Below are 9797 nucleotides of genomic sequence, written 5' to 3'. Positions count from 1 at the left end.
TGTATAGGATTTTGCACCTGTGTTAATGAGGGGTATCCGAACCTCTTGTAATGTCATTGTCTGCCCTTGATAGCAGGTTAATGCTGGCCTCAGAATAAGTTAGGAAGTATTTCCTCCTATTTAGTTTTCTTATAGAATTTGTATAATTTTTTTCCCTATATATTTATTGGAATTTTCTAGTGAAGCTATCTGGATCTGAAAAAAAAAATTAAGAGAAGATTTTCAAGCTATAAATTTTCTTAAATATAAACCTGTGACTATTCAATTCAGATTTTGATTTTAGGTGAGTTTGGTGGTATCTTTCTAGAAAATTTGTTCTCTTCATTTAGGTTGATGGATTTATTGGCATATATCCTTTTCATGTCTCTACAAACTATGGTGATATCATCTTTTCTTTCCTGATTTTAGTAATATGTATATTCTCTCTTTTTTTTTTTTTCTCATTAGCCCAACTGGAGGTTTCCAATTTTTTTTCTGTCTTCTCAAAAAACCAGTGGTTGTTTTTGGGTTTTTTTTTTGTTTTTTATTTTATTTTATTTTATTTTTGGGGGGGTGGAATCAAGATAGAGCCTTACACATGGTAAGCACACACTGTACTATTGAGTTATACCCCAGCCCAAGAACCAGCATTTAATTAGTTTATTATTCTGTATTTTCTCTATTTTTTGTTGTTTATTTATTCATCTTTCTGCTCTTTCTTCATTACTTCTCTTCCTCATTTGCTCTCTACATGTAATTTAATTATTTCTTTTGCCATATTTTAAAATTTTTATACATAAAATATGGTTCTTTGAAGATTATGATTCAAATTGTTCCCTCCCTGAGACATAACAATATTGAGGCACAGAGTAGTGTGTAGCTCAGTGGTAGAGTGCTTTCCTCACACATGTGAGGCACTAGGTTTGATCCTTAGCAGCACACAAAAATAAATAAATAAAGATTAAAAATAAATAAATATAGATTAAAAAAAAGAGGAACTAGGAGAAACTAATGTCTGAGGTACCTTACTTTGTTGACATCTGTGGAAACATTTCTGAGAACAAATCCTAAGTGTTACTTTTTTTGTCACTTTCTTTTACTTTTTTGCAGTGGCAGGGATTGAACTCAGGGATGCTCTGCCACTGAACTACATCCCCAGCCTTTTTTATTTTGGGGAAGGTTCTCAATTGCTGAAGTTGGCCTTGAACTTATGATTTTATTGCCTCTGTCTCCCAAGCAGCTGGGATTATAGGCTTGCACCTGTGTGCCCAGTTTTCTGCTGTTAGTTTTATTTATTTATTTTTTTTAGATGGACACAGTACCTTTAATTTATTTATTTTTATATGGTGCTGAGGATCTACATGAGAACATGACTCTCTGAGGACTGGAAGGTAAATATAATTTGTAATTTCAAAGTGGATTCCTGGAATTAGTGAAAATAGTAATTAAACCACATCTAATGAAAAGTGGCATAGCACATTTGAAAGGAACCCTCTTTTATGATTTTTAGCTCCAGAATATGATGTCAATTAGATACTGCCTTTGCCTTATTGAGAGATTTGCATCCCCATGGAACTTTATTTCTGGCAAGGGTGACACTGACGTAGCTCAGTGGTAGACTAGCTTTGTTTTCAACATGTAGTAATATAAATAAATAGGCCTAAAATGTTGACCCCATGCTTTATTTTCCAAGAAAATTCTGGCATAAATGGACAGGATATGTAACATTCCTTAACAAACTGTTATCTGCTGAAGAAATGCAGTTTCAAAATAATGTTTATAAGAGCAACTTAAGTGACCCTGAAGTGAAGAGTTTTGTGACCTTGCTATAGGCCAGATTCTGGAACTCAGATAAATAAAGATAATTCTTAATAATCATAAAATCTGTGAGAGTTTATGCTTAAGAATTCAATTAGAAATGGTGAACATGAGCCTAATTAACCTAAAGTTGTCATGGCAGAGGATACTTGAGAGTTTGATGTTATCCTGCTGTCAGTCCATAGTCAAGAAGTGTACCTAGTCAGGACTCTTTGGGATCTTTTTTTAGATCTTCAAAAAAACTGAAGTTCAAGAAAGTCATGCTATTATCTTTTCAGAGAGAACACACGTTCTTCTGTCACAGTGTCACCCTGATCTTCCTTCACATCACTTCTAATAAACTCATTGCCTGCCACTCTTATTGATAAGTTTGGAAAGTTATGTCTTGATTGAAAAAAAAAGTTTGCATTTGAAGGGAGTGGTCTTCATTCTACCTCAATTTTTCAGAGTGTCCCAGCCCTGTATCACTAAAAGATCCTTGCCAGCTGAAGGGCTATCAGAGACTCCCTGGAGTGTCTTTACTTCATAGTTTATACTGCTCTCTAGAGGGTGAGACCCAGGAAATGATATTCACTAGATACTCCAAAAGAATTTAGACATGGTGGAGAGACCCAGGGAATGATATTCACTAGACACTCCAAAAGAATTTAGACATGGTGGCTCTTCAAACCTTTTGTTAAGCACTTATGAAACCCACAAGTAGGACAATGTAGGAGGTTAGAATGAGGACACATCACACAGGAAAATCTTAAAGGAGAAATTTCAAATCAGATGTTCCTACACATCCTGTCTGACAGGGTCACAGTGTGGGGGATTCTGTGGCAGGGCTGCACAACCTGGAACCCAGAACCATGGGGAATGTTAAGTGTTTTGTTTATGATACTCATGAGATAGATAATAGGGCATACAACAATCAATAATAAAAGTCCATGTTGCCTGAGATTGCAGGAAAATTCCCAGAATGGGATTAAGGATACGACCTGAGATGTATTTTAGTATCTTTGACAATACAAACAATAGTGTTTTTTTTTTTTTTTAAGAAATTCACAGGGAAAAGATTGCAAATCAAGGTTCCTGAGAAAAGCTTAACAATTTATACTAAGCCCCTCATTCTAAAGCCACAACCTATGCAACATACATTCCCTTTACTAACAGAGCCTTCTTTTCCCTACACAGGAATTTATGATGAAAATAGGAAACACATAGTCAATACTAATAGCAAATGAGTTGAAATGCAGAGCCTGCTCTTTAATTAAAAATTATAAAGACATTAGAATTCATAATTTGATGAAGGATCAAAGAAACTCTTTAAAAATCAGTTAAATGGGTCATGTGAAAAAAGAAAATTACTTTGGAAAAACAGAATAATGTAAAATTTTATATAGGTATATTTTAGAGTCAGTTCAGAGGAGTAGGCTTTTAAGTAATAGGCTTTCACTGTTTTAAGTGTGTATTATTAGGACTTTAGTTTAGAAGCAAAAAAGCTTACCAATAATCATATGTGTGCTTTAAAGTTAAAAGTTAATAGGTCATGATACAGGTAGTCAAGTTGCATAGTCTAGTACTTAGTGATTGAAGTGAAAATGTAAAAGCTTAATCATGATTGGCAAAGGTTACAGAAACATATTTTAAACAATTTGTTCAATATCTTATGAAGTTAATATATGTCAGAAAAGATTGCAACTTTTGAAAATTATGTAAATGAAAAAAGTTTTGGGCTTTGATGCTATTTTAACCACATGAATAAATACCTTTAAAAAGGGTAAAAAAATAAACACCCCTCTATGGGCATCAGATCCTTCTGAAGGCTGCTTGTAATTTGCAACCTGTTATCCTGTCTCCTCTTTTTTTGCTGAGACCACATATCCTTCAGTATCCAATGTCATTCATACTCAGGACCCCTGGATTCCTGCTAGGGATGGACCCTGGCAATAATAATTAAAATTTTCTTCATTTAAATTTGAGGTTGACTCTGTTGATGGGCTATATTGAATTATAGAAAAAAAATATATATAGACATAATGCCTGTGATTTGTGCTAATATTCTCATAGTACCCCATACCAAAGAAAAAACAGACATCATAATTCTATTATTATGCTCAAGGCAAAATTGCAAATACTTTATTTTTTAATTCCTTATACTCTAGGTTCTGGAATACTGAGAGATCTAGAGACCTGGCACCATTCACCTCTTGTTTATTTTATTAAGCTAGAAACTTTAAAATTTTATTTTTGCCCCAGTTTTTGTAGGGGAGTAGGGACAGTGCTGCCTCAGGGAATTACTTATGAGTTGAAGTCTCAAGCTCTTTTCTCATAAGGCCAGAGAACAGAAATATTAAATAAAAATTTAAAGTAATTGTGATATTTAATTTTTATATAAATGCACTTCTGTCTGTACTAGATCTAAATATTGGGATGAAACTCTGTCATGAAATAATTTTATCCTGAGGCACTTAATGCAATTCACAGCAAAAAAATAAAAATAAAAGTAAATAAAATAAAAAGATTCCAAGGCTGTGGAGCAGTCCTCTAATATTGTAATATCAGTTACTTGAAAAGCCATCAGAGGAGAATTTATGACCCTTCCCCAGGACTCTGTGTATGTTTCTATCAATTCATCAATCCATTCATCTGTGGTCCTGGGACGCTGTAGTGAATAATACCCATGGGTCTGATCTCCAGTATTTTTTTTTCTACTGGCAATTGAACTAAGGGGCACATTACCACTGAGACCACATTCACAGCCCCATTTCTATTTTATTTAAACACATAATCTCAGTGAGGTTCTTAGTGCCTCGCCATTGCTGAGGCTGGCTTTGAACTCACTGTCCTCTTGCCTCAGCCTCTCCAGTTGCTTGGATTATAGGCATGCACCCCTGCATGCGGTAGATCCCCAGTGTTTGAGAAATAAAACAGCAGACAAAAACCTGTCTTTGTGTCCTTATTTGATTGTGATCTGGATGAAATTTACTATTACTCAAACAGTAGGCCTACTGAATTAGGCAGTCAGTGTAGATAGGTAAATTGAGTCAGGATGAATCTAGGAGGCCAATTTTGAGTGAATCTGGGAAGTTGGAGACTGTCCCCTGAGGGATATTATCTAGAAACTGCCCCGCTTCAAACTGTTACCAAGGTAACCTGTCTCAGGAATTTCCCCTCCCTACAGGGAGCTATAAGATTGTAAATGTGTCCTTGTCTACTCCATCCTGCCATTCCCCCTTCAGCCCACCGGTTTTCTATTCCTTTTGTTTTTGGAGCCTGCTATTCATTGAATCCATTTCTCTGCTTCCAGGTTTCTGTGCTACACTGGAGCTGAAAAAAATATATATATGGGGAACACTAAGCATCTTGAAAGCCAGGAAATGGTAAGTGTGTGTTCTTATTTTGAGACTGGGTAGGGAGGCTGTTTGAAGCCAGTGGGATTTGCAATGATGGCTGGAAACTCCTCATAATTGTCACCAGAGTCTGGTGGCTAGAGGGTCTCTCTTGGCAGCTCAGGCTTCAGTTCTCTCTGACTAGTCTAGTGAAGCATAGATCTGTATTTGAGACCTCAAGTGTTTTGTTCCATAATTGAATGGTGTTTTCAGGGCCTTCATGAATTTCTATGTGGGCATCTGTGTGGCATTAGCTCAGCATGTCCATGTCCCTAGATTGTGTGGTGAAGTCTGGGATAATCATCAGAAGAGGACCCCAACTTCATCCATTGTGTTCCTGTGTGAGAGAAGCTGTGGTGTTTTTCAGGACCCCTGTTCTTATTCCTCCTGTTTATTGTTGTTGTTTATATGTTTGTTTATTTTGGACCAGAAATTATTCCCAGGGATGTTTATCTACTGACCCACATTCTCAACCTCTTTTTATATTTTTATGCAGAGATAGGGACTCACTGAGTTTCTTAGAACCTCACTAAGTTGCTCAAGCTGGTTTTGAACTCAACATCCTCATGCCTCCTGAGCTTTCTATATGCAGACTAAGAAGTATCTAAAATCCAGAATGGCTATCTGATAGTTTAGCTATTTATAGGTCTGAGATTAAATCTCAAATTTCCAGCTCTCTTCACATTCTCAAAGGCAGGGTTCCCTGCTCACCTTGATTGAGAAAAAAATAAAATAAAATAGATAGTAAAATGACCAGGCAGCGGCATAATGGACATCTTATTTAACCACACCTGGAGGATAATGGATAGATATGTTAATGAGCACCATTAAGGCCTGTTCAAATTAAAAATCACTTGAGACTCACTTGTGGGAATACATCCAACCAAATTCTTTGTCCTTGGGGTGCAGCCAGTTGGAAGTCACTGGAAGAAGGATGGGTTACAGAAAGGACAATCAAGAACCCAGTTGGTAATAAGAATGCCTTTTTCAATACTTATGTAAAATAGATTTTTCCCCATGCTCTGCCAAAAACCAGAAATAAACTTTGAAGCTGACACCAAAAAGAAAAAAAAAGGGGGGGGTTCTTCTGCTTTCATGCCCTCTACCACATTGTGGGGGTTATATTTCTTCTTGCTAAAATAAATCCTATTATTTTACTATTACCTCCCCTGCGTGTCCATAGATTTGATTCTTCAAAACTTGTGAGACAAGATCCCAGAGAAAATTGGTTAAATGGGAAATTTAGTTTTATCTCAAAACTTCAGTTTCAACATAATTATTTTTTCCCATGTTTTGTTTTAAAGGGATGCCTTATTTGTAATATTTTCTCTAAGAACTGAAGGGCAGTTTTAAAAGATTTTGATTTATCTTTATGAGCCTTTCACATAAGAAAAAAGCAGGGAAAATTAGATGACATTAAAAATAATGACTTTTTTTCTAAATAAAATAATGTAGTCCATGTGTCCCAGTTTCCAGGGTTCAAAATTGTGACATATGCAGTCAAGGAGAGAAATAAAATGTGTCCCCATGCTTCTGCCCTTTCAATGCTTTATTCACTCAAATTGCACTCTATAGGTTCTTACTCAAGAAAATAACAATCCTGCATGCTAGGCACTGCAATAAACAATCCATTCACAGCAAAAAAAATAGGTTGATTAATTTACTGCTAACAATCCTAGATTAATTCTAAACACTGAAAAACTCACCTAATCAAGACAGGCTATTGACAGACATTTCCTCTGTGTGCTAAGTTTAAATGTCAGATCAAAAGTTTTAAGCCTTAGGCTTTTAGTCCAGCAGATGCACACTCACTCAGACAATGGTGACCAGGTCCAGAACCAAGGCAGGCTTCTCCTGGCTTAGAGTGGACAACAGGTTGAGGAGAGAACCTTATGGAGAAGTTGTGGCTTTCACCAAAGTTCAGATGAAGTGGTAGAGTTTGAGAGATGAGAAATTCATGCAGAGGATCAGAAGAACAATGAGAAGTGATGGGATGTCAGGTCCTCTTCAGGCTCTTCAGCTTGAGTGCATGCTAGTTTCTGCTGGCTAAATCCCCACTCATTAGCTCTATTATTTATACTAAATTTGGGGGCTTTTAACCTCTCTTTCAATTCTTATTAGATATCATGGGATTTCTCCATGACATCATTTATCCTGGGGTCAGAAACTTCTGGTCTTGTGGTCTCCACTCTGATTTTCTTGTCTTTCTCTCTTATCAGGCAAGTGTAGCCTGCCAGATATTTCACTCTGTTTATAAAGTTAAGGGGAAGTAACTTATTTTAGGCCATACTGGAGTATTCTGTGTGTGTGCCTGGTGCCACTGCATGTTTAAAACACATCCCCAGTCCTTTTTATGTTTTATTTTGAGACAATTTGGAGAAAACAGGAGCCACTTAAGTGAAACTAAAAATGTATCTGATGCCAAGAAAGCAATTTTTTCAATGTACAGCATTTATTTTATTTTGAATATACCTCCTCTTTTCACCTATTTTTTTTGGTTTCAACAGCATGGACAAACATATCTGTAGCCTTATGCTATCATATAACTACATATTATCAGGATCAGAAACACAGTATTTTATATAGGCTTTGCTACTGTTTGAGGAATATCATATATATTAAATAAACACTTTACATGAAAAATAATAGCAATTTATATTCTTTCTCTAATTCAAGAGAAATTGTTTCTTGTCCTCATCAATACTGTGTAATTTTTTTTTGGCATCAGATATTCACTTGCATTTTTATAATTTGTTAAGGTGTTAAGAGGTTTTAATTTTTGAACATTTCTCCTACCATAAGTGTCATTTTCTTTTTTATTAAATATTCTTAACTTTTATGTGAGCTCATAAGTTCTCCCACTTCTCTTTATACCTTTTCTTAAAATTATGTTATTATTTAGTTGTGACTGGACATAATACCCTTATGTTATTTATTTATTGCTATGTGGTGTTGAGGATGGAACCAAGGGCCTCACATTTGCCAGGTGAGTAATCTGCTACTGATCCAGAACTTCAGCCCATCATTGTACTACTTAATAAAAAAAAGTTTATTTCTTAATGTTGCTCAATTTATAATTTTTTAACATATTTATGTAACTTTCTGAAAATAAATAACTGCTCTGTTTTGTGATTCTTGAAATTTAAACCAAAGTTGCCATTACACTCATCAACATCCCCAGGCATTTTTTAAAAGTCTTATATAGAGACAGGTTGTTGGCAAGTGGCCAAGCTAACCTTGAAATTTTAACCTTTCTGCCTTAGTCTTCCGAATAGATGACATTAGAGGCAAGTACTATGACATTTTCAATATAAATCACTTTTATTCATGCTGGGGATTTAATGCAGGGACAACTGACAAATGAATCACATTCCCAGGATTATTTTATATATTATCTAGTGACAGGGTCTCACTGAGCTTTTTAGTGACTCTTTTTATTGTGGCTGGCATTTAACTCACAATCCTCCTACCTCAGTCTTCAGAGTTTTGAATTGGAGGCATGTGCCACCACATCTATCATAAATTCCTTGTCATAGTAACTTTTGACAGATATAGATGGGTTATTGAATCTAGGGGTGGTATACCCTTAAGTCACAGCCATATACCCAGGCCATTCAATATTTTATTTTGAGACAGAAACTTCCTCATGGTGGTCATGGCCTTCCTGTGTTGACAAGGCTTTCTTTGAAATTTTGGTTCTTCAGCCTCTACCTCCCAAGTCATTGAGATTATTTGTGTAATACCATCCACAGCTCTATTTTATTTTTATATTGAAGTATATAATACTTCTGAAAATGAGTTTCTTCTGGTATTAAGAAACTGTATAATATAGTTTTCCCCAAAAATAATTTCTTGACCCAATGACTTTTTGGAAAGAATGTCATATTTCTATTTGTGCAAAGCACTTCAAACTTTCTCTAAATTTCAAGTTTCTTGTTGTTTGTTTTGTTTCATTTTCTTTTTCTTAATAAAGGTTCTCTGTTACTTACATCTATTTATTCATATTATTATAAGGTACGTAATTATTTCTATAAGTTCATATTGTACAACAATGTGTGTTAAAATTCATCTGTTGTTCAGTGATGTACTTCAAGTAAATATAATATGTAGCCTGAACATTTGGCAATACAAAATTCTAGATGTCAGTATTCACTATGACATATAAAAAATAAATTAAATAAATTTTTAAAAAAAGTTAAAAAAAATTAAAGTTCATTTCTTGCAATGTATACCTATTATTAAATGAGGCATATTTGGTACAGGTACATATATATTACTATTATATACAATTAATATTTTATTGCTACATCTCAAATTAATCATATCTTTTTCAATTTAATTTTTCTTCTGGAAACACCCATACATGACACTCTATGCAGATGTACATTTTTTTGTGGTGAGAAAATTTTGCTTTTGCTTAGTATGTTCTGCCCTTTACTCTCCTTTTTATGAAATTGTCATTTCAAAATTATACATTTTCCTGAATTTTAGACCTTTTAACTAGTGAAGTCTGTAGATTTTCTTTTTATCCTCAGCTTTAGGTGCTTCCCACTATATAAAGTTCTAATGTTCTGTAATTGACCTCTAATATTCTGTAAAATTTACCCCCAATTCTTAGCACTCTGG

The 9797-nt window shown here is 34.8% G+C and overlaps 1 protein-coding gene across 3 annotated transcripts in view; it reads left to right on the top strand.

Moving 5' to 3' along the window:
* Positions 1-1290: 1290 nt before the first annotated feature.
* LOC144371484 (zinc finger protein 69-like) overlaps positions 1291-9797 on the top strand; it is a 64306-nt gene continuing 55799 nt past the window's right edge. For all 3 annotated transcript variants that reach the window (XM_078033789.1, XM_078033786.1, XM_078033788.1), the window contains exons 1-2: positions 1291-1370; positions 5090-5162. In XM_078033789.1, the coding sequence (XP_077889915.1) occupies positions 5127-5162 (36 nt within the window). In that variant the 5' untranslated portion in view covers positions 1291-1370; positions 5090-5126. The remainder of the gene's footprint in view (positions 1371-5089; positions 5163-9797) is intronic.

The sequence above is a fragment of the Ictidomys tridecemlineatus genome, chromosome 16 (genome assembly GCF_052094955.1).
Source record: "Ictidomys tridecemlineatus isolate mIctTri1 chromosome 16, mIctTri1.hap1, whole genome shotgun sequence".
In the NCBI taxonomy this organism is placed as follows: domain Eukaryota; kingdom Metazoa; phylum Chordata; class Mammalia; order Rodentia; family Sciuridae; genus Ictidomys; species Ictidomys tridecemlineatus.
The sequence above is the reverse complement of the archived record's forward strand: the minus strand, read 5'-3'. Positions and strand labels throughout refer to the sequence as shown.